Source organism: Dryobates pubescens, chromosome 18, assembly GCF_014839835.1.
Source record: "Dryobates pubescens isolate bDryPub1 chromosome 18, bDryPub1.pri, whole genome shotgun sequence".
Lineage (NCBI taxonomy): Eukaryota > Metazoa > Chordata > Aves > Piciformes > Picidae > Dryobates > Dryobates pubescens.
Window position 1 is genome coordinate 11,498,554 of NC_071629.1, and position 19,084 is coordinate 11,517,637.

Sequence of the window (19,084 nt, forward strand, 5' to 3'; positions counted from 1 at the left end):
ACATGTGAGTATGAAACACAGAAACTAAAAATATGAGCTAAACTTAAGCATGATAAATACATTCACTTATTATATTCTTTAAAGAAACATTTAGAGCAGATTTTCATCAATTTTAAAATGTCCCTCCATGTCACTTGCTTAAACATACATTTTCCCCTTCTGTGACACACTAAATCATAAGCAAAGCAAATAAGTAAAAAGATCCTAAAGGAAAATGAGCATTTAGAAAAGACCAAACCACAAAAACCCACAGCCAAAACGCCTAACCCAGAAACCTGCTCAACCTGTCCTATTGATCAAGGCATGTCTTCAGGTACAGACTGAAATTACACATAAACAGAACATTCACGATTCCAGGTGGTTTTACTGAAGTCACCTGGCTGTACAGCCTTAAAGCTTTGCCTGGAAGCCAACACGTGCAGGATCAATTCTGCACAACAGATGATAGATTTATTTTAGAATGGAATTGATAGGCCACAAAACTCAAATGCTAAATTTCTTATGGCACAAAAATGGAGAATATGGGAAAGTCATGTTTCCTTTTTTTCGATCTTATTTTCCATCTACACTATAAATACAATATAAAACAACCCTTTCACCTTTCATGTCGTATGGAGACCTAAGAAGGAAGGGGGAAAGAGAAAGAAAATACAAACAAACAAGCAAACAAAACCACACGCCACCAACAAAAAATAATACCAGAGAAGTAGAAGACGTCTGTTTCAAGTAAATTACTAGTTCTATTCAGTATGTTAGATGTATTTCTTTATTACCATTTTCCCCATCAGACTTCCTTTCATGGTCAGTGTCAGTGAGGGACAATGCTGAGTTTGCCCGGCTTGACAGACAGGAGCTGTGTTCCGATTTCATCCCCCTCATCCACATCCTCAGGGCATGATCTGGGGACGCACCACCTTCTGTCTCAGTGTCCACATCGGAGCCCACCTCCAGCGGGTAGCTGTGCTCAGCTACACCGTGTAAGTCTGTTTGATAGCCAGAGCACAGAATATGGGGAGTCTCACAGAATTCCATGTCTGGAAGAAACAAAAGGTCAGAAAAAAATTTAGAAGTGAAAAGCAATACACCTTTGATTTTCTTTTGGAGAATCTGTTTTGAGAGTTATCTTTGTTAACAATATTAGAAGGTTTCTTTTGGTCAGTGACTCACTCTGCAGTCTAATCTACTATAAGACAGCTAAAAGAGTGCAACTCTGTAAAATATATAGCACTGCACTGTAACTGTTCCTTTTTTTCTGATGGAAATAGATATTTGAGCTTAAATAAGTGTACACACCCACACACTGAAAGTAGTGCATCAATTTACAACTGAAGGGAGCACTTACAAATACAGTAACTTTCTTGGGTTTTGCCAGAAAGGCAACATCTCTGAAATTAGTATGCTTTTGGCATAGGGAAAGTGTAGCAAATTTGGAAAGAGAATTTACTAAATAACATTTGAGATGTTTGGTTAATCACAGAAGGCAAAGAAAGGGTACTTACCATTGGGTTGCTCTTTGAGAGTGCTGTCCTTGCATATTCACACCAGTGGGTTTTGGTTCTCCAGTGCTGGTGACCTACAGGAACTTCCTAAAAAATCAGTGACTACTAGAACTGTACAAGTGCCATCTGATGACATCAAGTGATCAGAGATTTTAAAGTTGTACAGTGCTCAATACTTCAGTTACTCTTACTAAACACCACAACTGTAGAGTAGTAGAAATCCGAGGACAAACAGAAGGTGGACAGGACCCGTAATGTGAATATGCAGAGGAAACATTCTCGAAGAACTACAGGTAAGTAACACACACCAGCAAATTACAACTTCCCTTTGAGGTAGCCTCTGCATATTCTCACTTGTGAGAAGCTAATTACAAATGCAACTCCCAGGGAGTAAGACAAGGAGTTCTAATTAAATAAGGATTACAGAACTGCACTCCCTAATTGAACATCAGACCAGGGATGCCATCTTGAGAGACTAAATACAATATCAAACATGCATACAGAATTCTTTCAATTTTTACAAAGGAAACATAAGAGACAAGACTCATTGATAGAGACTGAGGACAAATAGTCTCTTCTACTGTCATCCTAACTAAAGCTTTAATTTGCCAAACTAATCCACTTACCAGGCAGTGAGAGGAATGGTTCTTATTTTAAGCACACTCTTAGAAATAACAAAAAGCCCTGGCATTTTTTTTGAAGGCATCAAACAAAATCTACAAACCTAATGCTAAGCTAGAATATGCTGAGGGGGCTCAATTTTGAAGCCATCTATCTCTGTACACCTTTCCTTTACCATCAAAATAGTTCTGAAGGTCTCAGTTGTCATGACAGTCCACACAGTGTGGCTTTCAGTTTACAGAATGGCAACCTCTAAAAGAGAGGGCAGAAAGGTGGTGGTCAGCAAACAGAAAGAAGTGGCCTCACTCTTCTTTGCAAGAGTACTGGAAGTTCACCCTCTCTCCTTGGTGTTGTCACTGTATAGGCAGGCATATCCCAACAGCACTGGCCATTACTGCCCATGCTCCTTTTGGAGCAGCAAGACAGATTGTGGGGGCCCTCCGGAGTGCTCCATCACCTCCCTGATCACTTCCCCTTATTCACAGGAGGAAGACTTGATCTCAGTCCTATACTTGAGAAGCTGCAAATTATGCCACCCTCACTAGCTCTGTTCTCCAAGTCTCTCAAATGCCTTGAGGCTATGAGGCTTGATGGAGATGGCTAGGAGAAAATAGCCAAGATTCTGGGAAGCAGCTGTGCAGTTTCTGCAGCAGCAACAAAACTTTATCTGGCATTTGAGCTTCACTTGCCATTGCAACGAAATGCTGTCCATGCTCTCTGGGGCCTGTTCAAGACTTGGCTGACTGATAGAAAGACCAGTAGCTGTGGACACAAATGGAAGTGGAGACTAGACACTACTGCTTCTCAGTCCTACACAGATGTCTGCAAGATAATCTGTAAGATACTCTGGAAAAACCCTTTCCCCTTCCCCTGTGGTTAAGATGGTAAACACCAAACATTCAATCTTTAGAGAAGTCCTGTTTTTCTGAGATTTTCAAAGTTCATGGGCATGGGAGACAGAGGCAATCTCACAGCAAGTTCCTGGATATAACTGTACAGTGTTGCTCATACAATGCCCTATTTTAAAGTATTGGTTTAGTTATGTATTATATACACAACAAAGAAGTTCCACTTGGTTTAATCAGACAGCATGGATCAGATCTCTGTATGACACCAAGAGTGCAGATATTGATGCTGGACTCTGAACCATCACAGCTTCATTACACTCCTAATTTTTAATTTCTCTTTGACAGCACTAATTGAATAAAATCACCTTTTTACAAAATATTGTTCCAACTGGGAAACATTAATTCTTATTTTTTTTTTTCTTCATCAAATTCAAAAAGGACTTGTACATGAACCAAGATTAAAAAGCCAGCAACGGTCACAGATTACTACCCCAGAGCATAGTATTGATGAAACACAGACTGAATCGTACCAGCAAGCTGATTCTACTTCACTCTGAAAGGATGACATTGTTCATTTAAATTGAGGTTAGGGATGCCACTATTTCACCAAACGTTTTTCAGTAACAAAGAGGTGAGTCAATGCTCTCTTGTGAAATAGCTGATTAAAGTTCTGCTTAACTGAGCTGAGCTACTCTGGAAATGTGACAGGAGTGTCACTCTATGTGCTGTACCCATGCTCTGAAAGGAAGGGGAAAGACAAAGTTAGCTTGTCACATACAGAGTACAGTCCAGATTATCCATCAAAAATTTGTGATGGTTAATACATGCTTTAGCAGATTACATGGAAAAGGAGAATAAATGTATACTGCCATTTAAAGTATACTATCAAAGAAAATTAAGATTTAGCTGCTAAAGCCGCAAAAAGTTCAAGGAAAGTAAATTGGGCTCCCACATTTGGACAATTATTTTAAAAGACACTAGCAGGGCTTTAATGCTTCTCCCAAGCACTATTCAGAAGGTACTTCCAAAGGGAGACAGTTTATTGATGTACATCAAGAACAATTTATATTGAAATATACAATTAATTATTTCCTCAAGAAATAAGAGAGCCAAGAGGATTAATTATCAGCCTTAATATCGGTCTCAATTTTGACTGAGGCCCACAACGCAGAAATAACCTTCAACAAAACTGCCCCATAACTTTTTCTTTTTCTTTTTTTTTGTTTAATTCTATCAAAAAGCAGTGTTATTTTTAGCTTAGATTTCTCTAAAATACTACAGCAGCACGGGGTTGTTAAAGTATCTCTCTGTCAACTAAATTATACCTTGTGATTTCAAGAAGCATCTTCTGAAACTCCTTCCCCCTCAAAGCAGTTTTCTACTTATTTTCACGAGCTGAAGAAAACTTCCCCACAACTACAAATCTTCTCTTAACTTTATGAGCCATGTCAGCTGATGCCAAGTCCTCAGGGAGAAAGGATGGAGGGACTTCTCTACACGGATGTCCACTCCAGACAGATGTCTGCCCCTAGCAGCCTGTAGCCCACATCCTCCCTGTTTTCAATTGCATATGCCAAGGGGAAAACTCATCCCAGCAATTCTCACAAATGCTAAACAGATTACACATGTTTTAGAAGCAGAGAATTTACCCTTCAGTCTGTATGTTAATTCAAAACATAGCAGCTAACATGTTCAATATTTTAGCTAACTTTTTTTGATGGAGCAAATGAAAGTTACTTTTTTCTGCTATAACTCATATTTGGCTGAAGCCCGACACAGTATAGTGCCTTGTAGTCTGTTTCTTAAGCATACAGGTCTTTGTAGTATTTTAACTCCCATGGGAAACGTTTTCTGAAAAGCACTTAGAAAGCCCAAAGTGTCTGCTTTTAGCCTGCATACATAACCTTGTTACCCAAAATACACCATACTTCCACAAGGAGATAAAGTTCAAGTGCATTTATGACAGATTTAGTATTACCAAAAAGACACAGTCACAAGAGAAATGTAGGAACATCAATATGAAACTCAAGTTCTTACATGAACTGTGGACAGAAAGAAAAATAATCTTGCAGCAATGAATGTATAGAGAAGAAGATGATGAGATTTTCACCTCTGGAGCCCTGTGGAGTCTCTTGTAACTACTAAAATAAAAATATTTTATGCCTCGCTGGTATTAATTTATTTTTACAAAAGGCAATGTATAACAAAATGTAACGTGCCTAATGACCAAGAAAAGGAAAGATGGCTAGGTGCTTAAAAAAAATAATCATCAGTATTTCAATTAACAGATCCCTTTCTTTCTACCCTTAAGCAACTTAATTTTCCTGAAAAAGAATATTTTTCAGAAATGGCCAATTAAAGAGAAGTATGACCCCCACTGGCCACTATTGCCTTTGCTATTTAAATATTAAATTTAAATAAATATTGAAGATAACAGTGAGACTGTCCAAACAAAGAAGATAAAAGAGAGTCACAAAAAACTACTTTATAAACAGAGATGAGCATAAAGAACCTTCCTTTCAAATCTTCCTGTGCCTTTATGGGAAAATGTTATTTTGCATCAATAACAGAATGACAAATAATACTTATTTAAATTACTTAATCGACCTATCTGTTCAACTAGTGAAAGAGCTTTCAGAAAAATGTAAATTATTTATAAACCAGCATAGTTTGACAAGTTGCTATTATGTGCCTTTTATGAACCCTATCATATAATGAAGCAAATCTGACGCATTTTACAAACCTCTTTAAATATCACAGATTCACGAATTTGTTTTATCCTTGATTCTTGGTATGAATTTGTTCTTACTCTGAGGATGCTCCTTGCCCAAACAAGAAGGAAATCAATTCTTCAGATAAAATTGTATAAACTGCTCTATCTTTGCAGATGTAAACCTATGAAGGATCCCAAGTAGCTCAAAGACAAGGAGAAAACGTCAGTGCGTTGGAAGTTCAAATCCATGGTACTTTTCTTGGGCCTGCCTCCTTCCTTTTTCAGACTGAAAGTTATTTAAGAATACTGGGAATATCAGTGGGGAGCAAACCCAAATAAAAAATCCTTAGCAAGAATGGAAGGAATTCCAGAGAGGTAAACAATACCCATTAACCTGACTAGGGCCAGGTTTACGTTCATTCAAGCTGGTGTGTGAAGAAGTGACAATGGAAACCATTTCAAACATGTAGTTCTGAGGTTAATGTAGAGTTTGGGATTCTCTGGTGTTATACTGTGAATTTGCACATGCTGTTTCACATGCTGAACTTAGGCTCATGGTTTAATCAGCAAGAGTATTGTACACATTTCAAAGTGTGAAGAAAGGCAGAGCAGCTAATTACAGCATAAGAGACTTGGAGAGAGGGGGAGGGAAGGAAGACAGGTGGGAGAAATGTAAATCAAATGTGTAAATCAAAGTGAAGTTCACATTCATTTTTGGAAGCAATACATATGCACCCTTCTAAATGAGAAATTTTGAGGGCTATTGAGCAGTCTGCTAAATTCAGTGTGTTCAACAGCCCTTAAAATTTCTCATTTCTCACCTGAGGACCATGGTTTACCGGCTGTACACTGGACTTGAGAATTAAATGGGCAGAGATCTTAAGCTGCTTCATTAAGTCTTTCATGTAATACAATCTGCTAGATAACTGTGAATGTCTTAGTGTATTCACATTTCATTTAGTCAAAGATCGTACTTGTTTCCATGTTGAGAACATGCCAAATCTTTACTAGGACAATATAATTCAAAGACATTAAACTTCAGTATCCATTCATACAAAAATCACTGAGGAAGAAGCCAAAAATCAACTAATTTGCTTTAAAAGCTCACTACACTGAGTATTAATTTGCCTTAGAAATCTCATGTTTATCACTAATTACACTTTTACCACACCTCAAAACAGATTCTCAGTTGCATTTATTGTAATTAAATATATATATACACCTCTTATAAATAAACAATATGCACATAAAAGACATCATATGAGTTTTTCTACTTCTATAGCAAATGAATTGCATTGTACATGTTTTATTTTACTGTATTTCAACTTCTCCTTGCATTCCCTTTTCTATGTAGTTTATTTTCTTACAGTAACCTCCAGTTACTGACAGAGATGCTAGAAAGCTAAAAATAACAGTCATAACAAATAAAGGAGGAATAAAAGAGGAATCAGTGTCTGCTGTAACACCGAGCTTCATGAAATTTGCAGATTAGGCAGCCACGGGATTACAACGAGAGGCTGCACTTTCAGGAAACTCTCTGGCTTGTGAAATTTATGATAAAGAAAGAAACTCTTTTATTCCTCAGGTCCTTCCCAAGAGGAACTAAAGGATAAGGTTCCAACCCATGCCTCATGGCAAACATCCTTCTAGTCTCTTCCTCAAACTAATTCTTCAAATTTAAAGAAAGAAGGCAAGAGCAGACTGAACCTATTTTAAAAAAAGCTCATAAAGTTCTCAGATCCTATTTTTATTTTTATTCATATTGGGTTTAATAGTTATAAGGAAAGGCACTACTCACATTCTGCACAGAAATCAGCCTGGTCCTATGAGGATACAAACTTTCTCTCCAGAAATGGAATATTCTTTTTGTAGATCACTGAAAATTCTTAATGTTAAGAGAGTTTGCATTTCAAGAGTACCTAGCGAGATGCCAGAGCTACAGTGTGGATGCAGAGGGTCTCAGTTTAATTTCTGAAGAAATACCATCATTACTGGATTGACTACCTATTTAATTCTGGAAGTTCAAATACATCTTAAGTATTGCCAGCTATATAGCCTTTCCTATTCCTAAAGTGTAGCTCTATGAGGTAAAGTACTTCTATTCACAAGATTCTGTGAAGGAGAAATTTTTATTGCAGGTCCTTATAAATATCTCTCCTTGAATGAATTTTAGAGTTATAGAACCATAGCAAATGCCAGGAGTTGGCATTTAACCTAAATTTCTGATAAAGGAAACCTACTTAATTTCAAATAATGACCACACTAACTCTACTCTATTAAAGACAAGAGAGGGGGACAAAAATAAATCTAATTATCATAGATGAGAAAGAACCTCAATATCATTTGTGTGGATAAATGAACCACTTTTAATGCTACAGCTGAAGCAGAGTTTGAAAAATCTTGTCTTACAATACATTCAATTATAATTTCATTCTCCATATGCAAAACTCTATTAGGAAATGAAGTTTCAAAGAATAGGCTTTCTGTTTCCAAAAACTCCATTCTAAGAGGGAAGCACTAGAAGTGGCTTACAAGAAATTGAAAGGTTTCTTGGCTCTGAAGTATTTTCTCAGTTACAAGTTTTGGCAATAGCAACAGGTAATGGATCAGGTTTTGCTGCCATTAATTTTTAAAACGAAAGCTAGCCACTGCCTTAACCTCTAGATTTTCCTAAGTTCTTTATTTAAAAGGGGGTAAAAAACCCCAAAACAAACCAAAAAAGAAGGAAGACATAATAAGACTTTTACAAAGGACAGCAGAACTGTGAAGCAAATATTCTAGAGCAGATGAATAGAATAGAATAATAGAATAGCATAATAGAAGAATAGAATAGAATAGACCAGACCAGGTTGGAAGAGACCTTCAAGATCATCTTCCCTTTGAAAGAGTTTAGTATGAACAAGTATTCTTCTTCAAGATAAACCAGAGTGTGAAGCAGTAGAGTACTGTTAGAATTAGTCCAGCATGTTTACAATTCTTGATTGTTAAAGTTAATATTGTGGTTCCAGCTTCTTTCAAAGTCTATTGACAGAATTATTAAAGAGTGTAAGCTATACACTAGCATTCTTTAAAGTGGAACTACCCTAAGATTGCTGCTATATTCCTCCTAATTTGAATTAAGCTCAGAGATGCTTTTCTGCTAGGAATTTCCTGAATGCAGGAGCGTTAATAGCAGAATCACTTTCATTCAAACATCAATCTTAGAGGTTTCATGACAGGTATCACTTTCTAATAGAACTTAAGATGGAAATATGAAATTAATTTCTACAAACAGTTTTGGGTTTGGAGTATAAAATATTTTTAAATGTACTTTTTGTTTCTATAAATACTGAAATTATTTCTCTTTTAAAATTCCAGTCGAACCATTAAGTTAAGATACACGACCATCAGAGCCCTTTCTAAATAAAAGATGTGAGACCTCATCTTGAGTGCTACGTTCAGTTTTGGGCTCCCCAGTTTAAGGGGGACACGGATCTACTGGAGAGGGTCCAGCGGAGGGCTACAAAGATGCTTAGTGCACTGGAGCATGTGCCTTATGAAGAGAGGCTGAGGGACCTGGGGCTTTTTAGTCTAGAAAATAGAAGACTTAGGGGGGATTTAACAAATGTTTATAAATATCTGAGGGCTGGGTGTCAGGACAGGCTCTTCTCACTTGCTCCCTGTGATAGGACAACAAGCAATGGATGTAAGCTGCAGCACAGGAGGTTCCACCTCAACACAAGGGGGAACTTCTTTACTGTAAGGGTCACAGACCACTGGAACAGCCTTCCCACAGAGGCTGTGGAGTCTCCTTCTCTGGAGGCTTTCAAGGCCCATCTGGATGCGTCCCTCTGTGACCTGAACTAGAGTCTATGGTCCTGCTCTGGCAGGGGGGGTTGGACTCTATGATCTCTTTGGGTCCCTTCCAACCCCTGACATCCCATGATCCTGTGTTTCACTGACTTAGTATTAGAAGGCAACACATCTAAAAATCCAGAAGTCTAAAATCTGATTTAATTCACAGGTGCTGTAAATTCAGAAGTGAATTCTATTATGCCAAAGAGCCAGGTAAGAAAGGAAGCACTTTAGCTTCAGGTCAGCAGGACTGTCTCAGAATAAGCATCAGGTAAGTGCCAATCTTTGCGATAATGGAAATACTCTTAGAAAGCTGCCATCAACAGCGATTTACCAGAAACAGAAATCTTTTACTGATGGGCTATTCAACAGACCCTGAGGCACTCACCATAGATGCTGTTCTAAAAAAAACAATCACAAAGCAACTCAGCTCCTCACCTTAACTTTTGCCAAAACCTACAAAACTCTAGCAGAATTTTAGAATTGCTTAAGAGAGTATCAAGGACACTACTGCCCATTTTCCTTTGAAGTGACATGAATGGAGAGTAGACGGCAAATGGTGCCAGGTTGGAGCAGAGAAGGGTAATTCGTCTCATCATGTGCCAGTCTGAGTGAATGAGTTATTTCAGACAGGTAACAGAACAGCACAAGTGAGAGGAAGGCTGCTGCAAGATGGCACTGAAGAAGCTGCACTTGTTCACGTTCCAACTGATAAATTGTTAACACTGACAATCAGGGAAAGTATTTGCAATGGAGTGGGTATTACAGAGAGGTCAAGCACCTATGAGACAAAATCCTTTATGGAAGGAGTGATTAGTAAGGCAGTCACCAGCATCACCTTGTGTGCTTACAGAACAAGCAAGAGAACAATGTTTTATGTGCAAGAGAACAGACCAGTTGCTGCTGTCGCTGTGCTGCCACCACAGAGCAATGGAAACAAGAGCAACAGCCTCTTCTGGGGTGCAAGGTCCCATGAACTGCTATCAGCCCTCAGCTGGAAGCCCAGGAGAATAGCAACTACAGCCTGTCAGAGCCAGGATATAGCAACCTTAAGGGCAGAGCATGAACCATTCTGTTGACCAGTTTGAGTTTGAGTTCAGCAGCTTTCTGAAAAGGCTGTATATGAATGGCAGACCTATGCTGTATTTCACCTTCTGCAGTTACTCAGTCATAGTAGCAAGTTGCAGAAATAAGTATGGCTTTAAGCTTTGCATGCAGAAAGGTTAGGAAAGCTAACCTGCAGCCAGGACATTTAGGCAAACAGTGCATAAAGGAGCATGCTGTTTGTTCCACAATCCACCATCCCCAAGCACATGCTTGGGTCTGGGTGGGAAAATATGAAACACGAGAAAGAGATTCAATGTAAGAAATTGCTTCCCCCCAAACAAAAAACCTCAGGTGGGATGAGCACTTGTATTCTTCTAATTTTTTATGAATCTGCTAGAAATTCAGAGCAGAAAATGGCTAACAGAAATCAGAAGAGAAAGAGTTGCTAGGGAAAGACAATAGTAGCAGCAAGAGTATCTTTTTAGATCTTGACAGGCACACCTGGCTTTGAAGGGTGAACTATTTGCCTTGATTTTTTTGAGAAGTCAGGAAGCATAATGAAGCAGAACAGGCATACCTTGGAAACATAAATGCTTGACTATTTTTGATTACTTAGGTAGCTTGACAAATCCCAGGCTGCAAGCTACCAGTGTCAGCAAGTCTGCTAGTGACAGCAAGCAGACACAGATGTATTGACAGCCAGATTTTCACATCTTGGGGATCAACATCGCAAATGCTGTCAATGTTCAAAATATGTTCGATACCTCTCCCAAGCATCCACAGCTAAAAGGCTGTCTAATGGAGCCAAAGTTTGTAATGTTCATGCACTGTCTTCCTGGCAGGATGTCCAACATTTGCAGAATACTGTACCTAATTTCTCTTGATTTTTTATGTATCCATAGATACACACAGTTTGACTCTGCCCTATTTTGGATTAAAGGTGCACAGATTTGCACCTGGTTTCCTGGTCTTTGAAAAATGTACACGTGGTAGACATGATCTTACTAAATTAATACCTGCTATGGAAGCAGCATATTCTTAATTTAGATTGAATCACAATGTAATATTTAGCCCAACAAACGTACCCCTCAGATTAATCTTGTACCAGAAAGCAAGCATACACATGTGCATGAGCTCTTCAGTTCTTCCATTCACATCCAATTACATCCAGCTGCCAATCCGACATCAATGAGAACACGTGAAAGACAACTTGGCACATCTGTTTCATTTGATTAGCCAACTGGGGATACAGCTTGTCAGTCAAATAACCCCTCTTTCCCCCAAAAACTCAAGGGGTTTGTCATCAAATGTTCCATCTGATCAAGAAACAGGAGATTAAATTGCCTTCAGAAAATTCTGACCACTTCTGCTCCCTTCTTTCCTCAAGGGTTCAGCTTATCAAAGGGATTTCAAGACCAGCAATTCACACTTAAAGGTCAGCTATATTGCAGTGATATTAAAATAATTTCATAGAAATAACTGATTTTGCATATCTGGTTTTTGATACATCCAAGCACAGCAATTGCATTAGGTCTGTGGTTGAACTCAATGATATTAGAGGTCTTTTCCAACCAAAACACAGTATTTCTTTTACTTTTCTATAAGCAACTATATAAATTGTAAAGACTATTACATTCTGTTTCAACAACTACAAAATAAGGTCATTTTTTGTTTTACACCATTGAGATGTGACAAAGTAACTCAGGTGAAGGCAGTTGAGTCATTCCAGGGATGAATCCCCAGAAAATACACTATGGTAACCTTACATCAATATCACATAGCATCATTATTACTGAAGTTAAATAAACAGTTCTTACAATGCATTTTACCCTAAAAGTCACATCATGGTTACCAAGGAAAGATGAAAATCTGAAGCATTTGTGACAGCATAATAAAGTTCCTAAGCATATAAAAATGGCATCTATAAAATTTTCCATCTCAGGATTTGATGTAGAGCTCCAAGACAGGGAAGCACCACCATCGCTCCTGTGCCGCACCAAAGGGAAACAAAGTATGGCAAGAATTCCAAAGCACAGCAAGTCAAAAGACCTCTGTGGATTTGCATAAAGTCTAAACAAGTGCTTAGTCCACATGATCTGCCATCAGAATTTATCCAAACTTCGGGAACACAGCCACTACACAAAAAATCAACTCCATTATTTTCATGGGTGTAGGAGCACTTGGCTACACACTTTTGCAGCTCTATACCCCTTTGATTTCCCTGCCCTTTCTTAATGTGAGTTCTATTTTAAAATACTAAGGTGCTTGTTTCGATATATACTAATAATTTGAGCAAGTATTCCAGTAAAATACTCTGTAAACGCCAGCCTGTGATTTAACCACATAGTATTTTTATCTTTCACAGCCATATAATTGATACCTGGGAAATAACAAGTCACTGGCTCATAAGCATTAAATTGTGATTGCTTGCCTCTGAAAATTAGCAGGTAGGCACCTGCTCTTTCTAATGCAAATCACAGGTCATGTTAACTAGCCACAACTAAAACCAAATCCCCTTCATCATCAAATAAATCAATATATTTTTAGTGTTAATGCATATAAGGATGACTGGGAGGCTGAATATCTAATAGGAGACAGGTAGAAGTTTTTAACTCAATAATTTTGATAGGCAAATCTTGAAAAGAAAATGAGAAACTGAGGTGTTTTTTTTTTTTTTTTTTTTGGGGGGGGGGGAATCTTAACAGACTGAAAACACATGAGGGATTCCAGAAATTATTAGCTTTCCCTCGAAAAATTACTTCTACAGTTTTCCAGCATCTACCTTTAAGATGTATTATTTGTGAACTAGCAGATGCACACCGGTAGCCTTCTTCAAACTAACATAGCTTCCATTCTGCAGCACTGGGCAACTGAAAGCCTGTGAGCTCACCATAATTCTTGGTTCTGCAAAGGTGCTTGATGAGTGATGCTTGGGAAGAGTCAAAGCTATGAGCTTCCACAGCACCTGAGCGCACTCTCTAACCCAAAGACAACAAATCAAACCAAAAGGCCACTAACAGATTAGCCTGCAGTGACCCTGTAAACTCTTCCATACCCTGAAGGAAAGCTTGCCATTGGCAGATAAGCAAAGCTCTCTCTCTCTATTGCTGGAAATACTTTGTACCTCCTTATTAAAAAATGCACACAGTTGGAAGTGAACTAATTGAGGTGGTGAAAACAGTAACACAGAAGGCACTTAAAATGTAATTAAGCCATTATCAGAAAAGGGACACATAAGGGAGAAAGCACTCAAAACAGAGACTCCAGGGAAATGCCAGATTCAAGCAAAAATGAGAGCAACTGTGTATTAGACCATGTTCAAAGATGTTTATATATACTGCTAAAAGAATTTGTACAGGTATCAATCCAAAGACTAAGGCCACAGCTAACCAGGAGAAAAACGGAAACAGATTTTTGGATAAGCTTCATGTGCTTTAATAGACTCCACAGAGAGGTGTTTTGACAGTTAAAGAAGAGCCCTATCCTGCACCTAAGCAACTCTGAATCATGCTGGGCATTAAGAACAAGAACACTACAGGAGCACTATGATTCTCAGTTCTTCTGGGTTTGGTCTATAAAAACATACTTCATCTCTACTGTTAGCTATTCTGAAAGCACTGTAGCAGCAACTCACCCCTACGCTCACTCTACCAAAGGGGAAAACACAGAAACCACCAACGGTAAAAACACTTAACTGTAAGCTTCGCAATCTTGACTTAAACACGCATAACAGATTTCCTTTGTGACAAACTCTGCAGCCTAGACAGCCCAGACAGACCCAGCAATAGTCTACTGAATTTAGTGCCTATTACACCCCACCCCGCTGCCCCAGGTTGACTACTTTATGGGGAAAAAAACTTACGCAAGGAACTGTTTTCAGATTAAAAAAAAAAAAGAAGAAAGTTTAAATATCCTTTTCCACAAAGGTTTCTTCTAGCTAACAGCTTTGTATTTTAAGCAGACCTTCAAGCTCTTTTCCATTGTTTTTCCCTTTAAATTTGTTTCATCCAAACCTGCTGAGTTCAGACTTCATGAGAAACAGCTCCCCCATAGTGTACAAGTCACACGTGGATTTTTCCTTTCCCCCCCATTATCCACCATTTGGTATTGTTTCATTTCCCTACCAGCTGCTTCACCATTTCCTGAGCTGCACCATCTCACACTGTGTCAGATATTAGACACAGCAGTGACAGAGCAAATGGGAAATAAACAGCACAGCTGATTAGGACAACTGGCAAAGGATGCAAGCAGCACATCCAGAAGCGATTTTAAGTGAAAAAAACCCACACTTGTTTGTAGGAGCTTAAATCACATCTCTTTTAAAACATACTAAGGTCTTCTCTGACTCAACTCTGATCAGATGGAGCTCTTAGAAGCCAGTCTGACTCCTATTTCAGTAAACACATGGAGAACTGAGCACCAAATTAGGAGCAGACATTTTTCATGACAGAGCTCCTAGTGGAGGTGGAAGAAGGAAGCATAGGTTTGGACTCAGTGGGTTTGAACACAAGGATTATACAAAACCAAGACAGATGAACAGTGAGCTGCCATGTAGTAGCTGCCATTTATTAGGAAGAATCTCATTACTGAAAAGATTATCAGGCATTGGAACAGCTTGCTCAGGGAAATGGTGGAGTATCTATCCCTGGAGGCATTTTAGAGTTGGGTGATGTAATGCTTAGGGATATGGTTTAGTTGAGGACTTGTCAGTGTTAGGCTAATGATTTGACTCGATGATCTTAAAGGTCATTTCCAACCTAGGCAATTCTGTCATTCTGTTGCAAGGAAGAAAGTGTGCATAGGACAATAAACCTATTTGACCTGTGTTGTCAACAACACACACATCCAGAAGAGTATGTACATCTCTCACTGCTGGTCCCTTCCCACATTGCAATTCAAAATGAGGAATGTATAAAGAACAAGGAATGGAAGGACGGATGTCAGGACAGAAAACAAACCACCAAATGAGAAGCAGCTTGTTGATGCTGGCCAGAAAGTGTCACAAGTCAGCACTTTCCTGTTCAACACAGTTGTCTTCTTGCTTAGAGTACTTTGCTCAAATTTTAACAGGCAGATTTGTTAAGAATGTTTTGAGGCTAATTTTTATGAAATAATGACACATTTGTCGTGAATGTTGCCGAAGACACCAAGTCAGTAAACACCTCACTTGTAAAGAATCTGCTGCTGAACTACAACCACTTCAGACACTGTCGGTTCTCTTACCACTGTTGCTGCAGCTACTTTTTAGTTAGCATTTTTATTCATTTTAATAATAGTATTTATTCAAAGAAAACAGCCTTATGTTCCTTTTTACTCCTTTAGGAGGATTTATGAGCCATTTAATCATTTAATTCTTCTAAAGAGATCATAAAATTAAACTGAAATATAGGTACTTGCTGCAATAGTATTCCACTCAATTGACAGTTCAGATAAATCCATTGCCACAGACAATTTAAGGATAGAGATTTCTTTTAGTACCTACAATTCCTGAGAAAAACTCAAAAATATTGAAATATAAGGTCTGAGCACTCAATTGTCCACAACAGATACCTAAACTGGAAGACCAAGTTACAGCAAAGCAGCACTTTGTCTATGCTCACTGTGCTCTTACATCACATTCAGGTGTGGGATTTAAGGCAGGCCATGGAAAGGTGAGTGGCAGATGCCTCTTCTTGTCTTCCTAAAGCATCAAGCATTGTATAAAGGAAGTGTTTTCTAACTCTAATACAACAGATGATGGAACATTATTAAAACATGAGAAATCATAAGCTTCATGCTGCCAAAATAGTGACAGAAATGATGGGTGGTGTGAGAAGTTTGGTTTCTTTGAGTGGAGCTGTTCAGGGGTGACAATAATTATCTGTGAAATGAATATTCATCATATGGGTGAACTCAAGGCTGAATAATGCTTCACTGGAGAGTGGGAATAATGTTCAGAAGTTGGCCAAAGCAGACACTTTGTACTGAGGTCTAGTGCAGCTGCATGACACACAGATGGGTGCCAGGAATTCATGAACTGGAGAAACAGCCTAAATACAAAGCTGCAAATTAGCTAAATAGCTTTTATATCCCTGAAGGTATGCTCAGCACTATTCCAACAAACACAATACAGACATTTCTGCAAGCAGTAAATAGCACTGAGGTATCCAATGCAACCTCTTCCCTTTCTCTACAACTCCAAAATCTCTTCCTGTCAGAGAGAACATCTTGCTTACTTAGAGTAATAAAAATTTTTAGAGGCAGCCACTTCAATTTGTTTGCTAGTGGCACCAGCCTCCAGCTAGCTGAAGTGAACACCTGGCAACTGACCCAAAAGCTCAACAGGGGAAAAAACCCATCCAACCAACAAATCCCTAGAAAACCCCCCAAACAAACCCAATCAAACAAACAAAACAAAACAAACAAACAAACAAAAAGGAAGATGTTAGCTAGCTAGAAGCCCTCATTTTTTGGTTTGTGGTTTTTGGTTTGTTTTAAAGTAAGGTAGAAAGCACACTGGACTACTTTGAAGGACCTTTCCTTTCGCAACCAAAAATTATTTGAACAGCTGCACTGCCACATGGGGTAAAAGAGACTTGAGAACACAGAGGGAAGTCCAACACAACAATGAAGGGAAAAGGAAATGCTACCTGTATCTTCTGGCCCCAAACCAGCATGGATTGAAGCGATGACAACCCTTAATGGGAAAGCAGGAGTATTTAAATGAGTAACAATAAACAAACCTATCCTGTGGTGAAAGCGTTAGTACATAGAATACATAGAATACATAGAATAAACCAGGTTGGAAGAGACCTTCAAGATCATTGCGTCCAACCCATCAATGACTGCTATCCAGAGTTATCACTGATCCCTTGTCCCTGTGAAATCCCTGGGAAGCAAGTCAGATTTTAATTGTGGATAATACTACTAAAGTAGTAAAAGTGTGGGGAGGAGCCAAGAGGTACTTTGAAAACATGAATCAGTGAGATCTTCCTGAGTCTGGTGCAGCAGCTGGTATGTAAAGAAGGACAAATAATTGAGTAAGTAGGTTTCTATAATAGTCTGAAAGCAGATCTGTTTTCTAAGCACAAACTAAAAGCAAACTGTTAGCATACTTCTCACTGAGCACCTAAACTCTGCAGATCAATAGCCAACAATTAATTGCAAGCATCAAGTAATCACTACTACAATATCAGCTTAAACTGATGTCACACCTATAATTCTCACTGATACTGGGAAGAACTGTATCCCTAGAATCAACACTTCGATTAATCCTCCAAGAATCTATAAGCAAATCAAACTGGCCAAAGAAAGCCTGCAAATATTTCCTCTCCAAAAGCACTAATTACACACTTCTGACAAAACACTCAAGGTTTTGTATTGACACATGCTACAACACAATTTGTAATGTACATTTTTTCTTGCTAAAGCCATTGTTTTCTGATTTATAGAAAGTGATATGACTAGTCAAGTCAAAGGACTGACTGCATACAGAACTAGCATAAAAACCACAAATCTGTGTTTTTCATATTTTCACCCATAAGCAAAAAAAGAAAATTAATTTTCTCTTCTATCTTCACAGAAAAATTCTACGGAAAAGAAACAGTCTTAATCCAAAGACTAAAGCAAAATACTAAATGCATGTCTGTGGTGGGTTTAGGCTATGCCTTTAAAATTTAGTTACAGATTTTGAGCAGGAAAGTAGAAAAATATAAATAAGTCACTATTTGGTGTAAAAAGGAAAACAAAAGATTATTCTAAATAAATTCATTGGATAAATATCTAGAATAAGATAGGCTGTACCTAAACAATTCTCTCTTCTGATCTCTGCTGTTTTGATTCGCTTCAGGAGAGATTAACCTGCTTTGGCAGCTGGCCTTGTCTGAGCTGTTTAGTTAAGTCTAGCTCACTGCTTTCTCTCTGCTTCTCTCTCTCTCTCTCTCTCTTGTGGGACAGGGGGAGGGGGAGGCAGCGGAACAGCTTCCCTGGTCTCTCACCAGGGGGATTTTCATATTGTTTGCTAATAGTAAATATCTGTATAATATTGTAAATACTGTACATTTTGTACATAGTCATTGTATTCCATTGTAGAGTGTAGTTCCTGCTTGTAAATACAGCTTCATTTGCTTCTAACTGAGTTGGTCCGGCAAAGCTAATGCTGAGGGGGGGAAACTCTAACCCACCACAGTGTTAGATGTTTGGTTGTTTTTTTTAAACAACTAAATCAACCAAATCCACTAAAATTAATGCTTTCATTTATTAAGGAATTTAATCAGTGGAAAATGAATTTTTAAGAAGATCACCACAAATTCCCAAATATCACAGAAAACTTCTAAAGCTCAGGTAGGGGTAGAGGAAGCCAAAAAAACCCACCAAAACATCAAGAAACATATGAAAATTCCATGTTGGCATAACACATTCCTACATACAGATGCCTCAGCTGGCTTTACCTATGCAAATAGTACGACACTGAAAGTTTTGCCTGTGCGGACTGGTTAGGTGAAGGGTGTGCTTTGCCCTTTGTCCCAGACACATGGTGAGTG

The 19,084-nt window shown here is 38.4% G+C and overlaps 1 protein-coding gene across 1 annotated transcript in view; it reads right to left on the reverse strand.

Moving 5' to 3' along the window:
- The window catches only part of TENM1 (teneurin transmembrane protein 1), a 329,411-nt gene that overhangs the window by 215,834 nt on the left and 94,493 nt on the right, over positions 1-19,084 (reverse strand). The window contains exon 3 of the mRNA XM_054169769.1: positions 774-1,034. Within this exon, the coding sequence (XP_054025744.1) occupies positions 774-1,034 (261 nt within the window). The remainder of the gene's footprint in view (positions 1-773; positions 1,035-19,084) is intronic.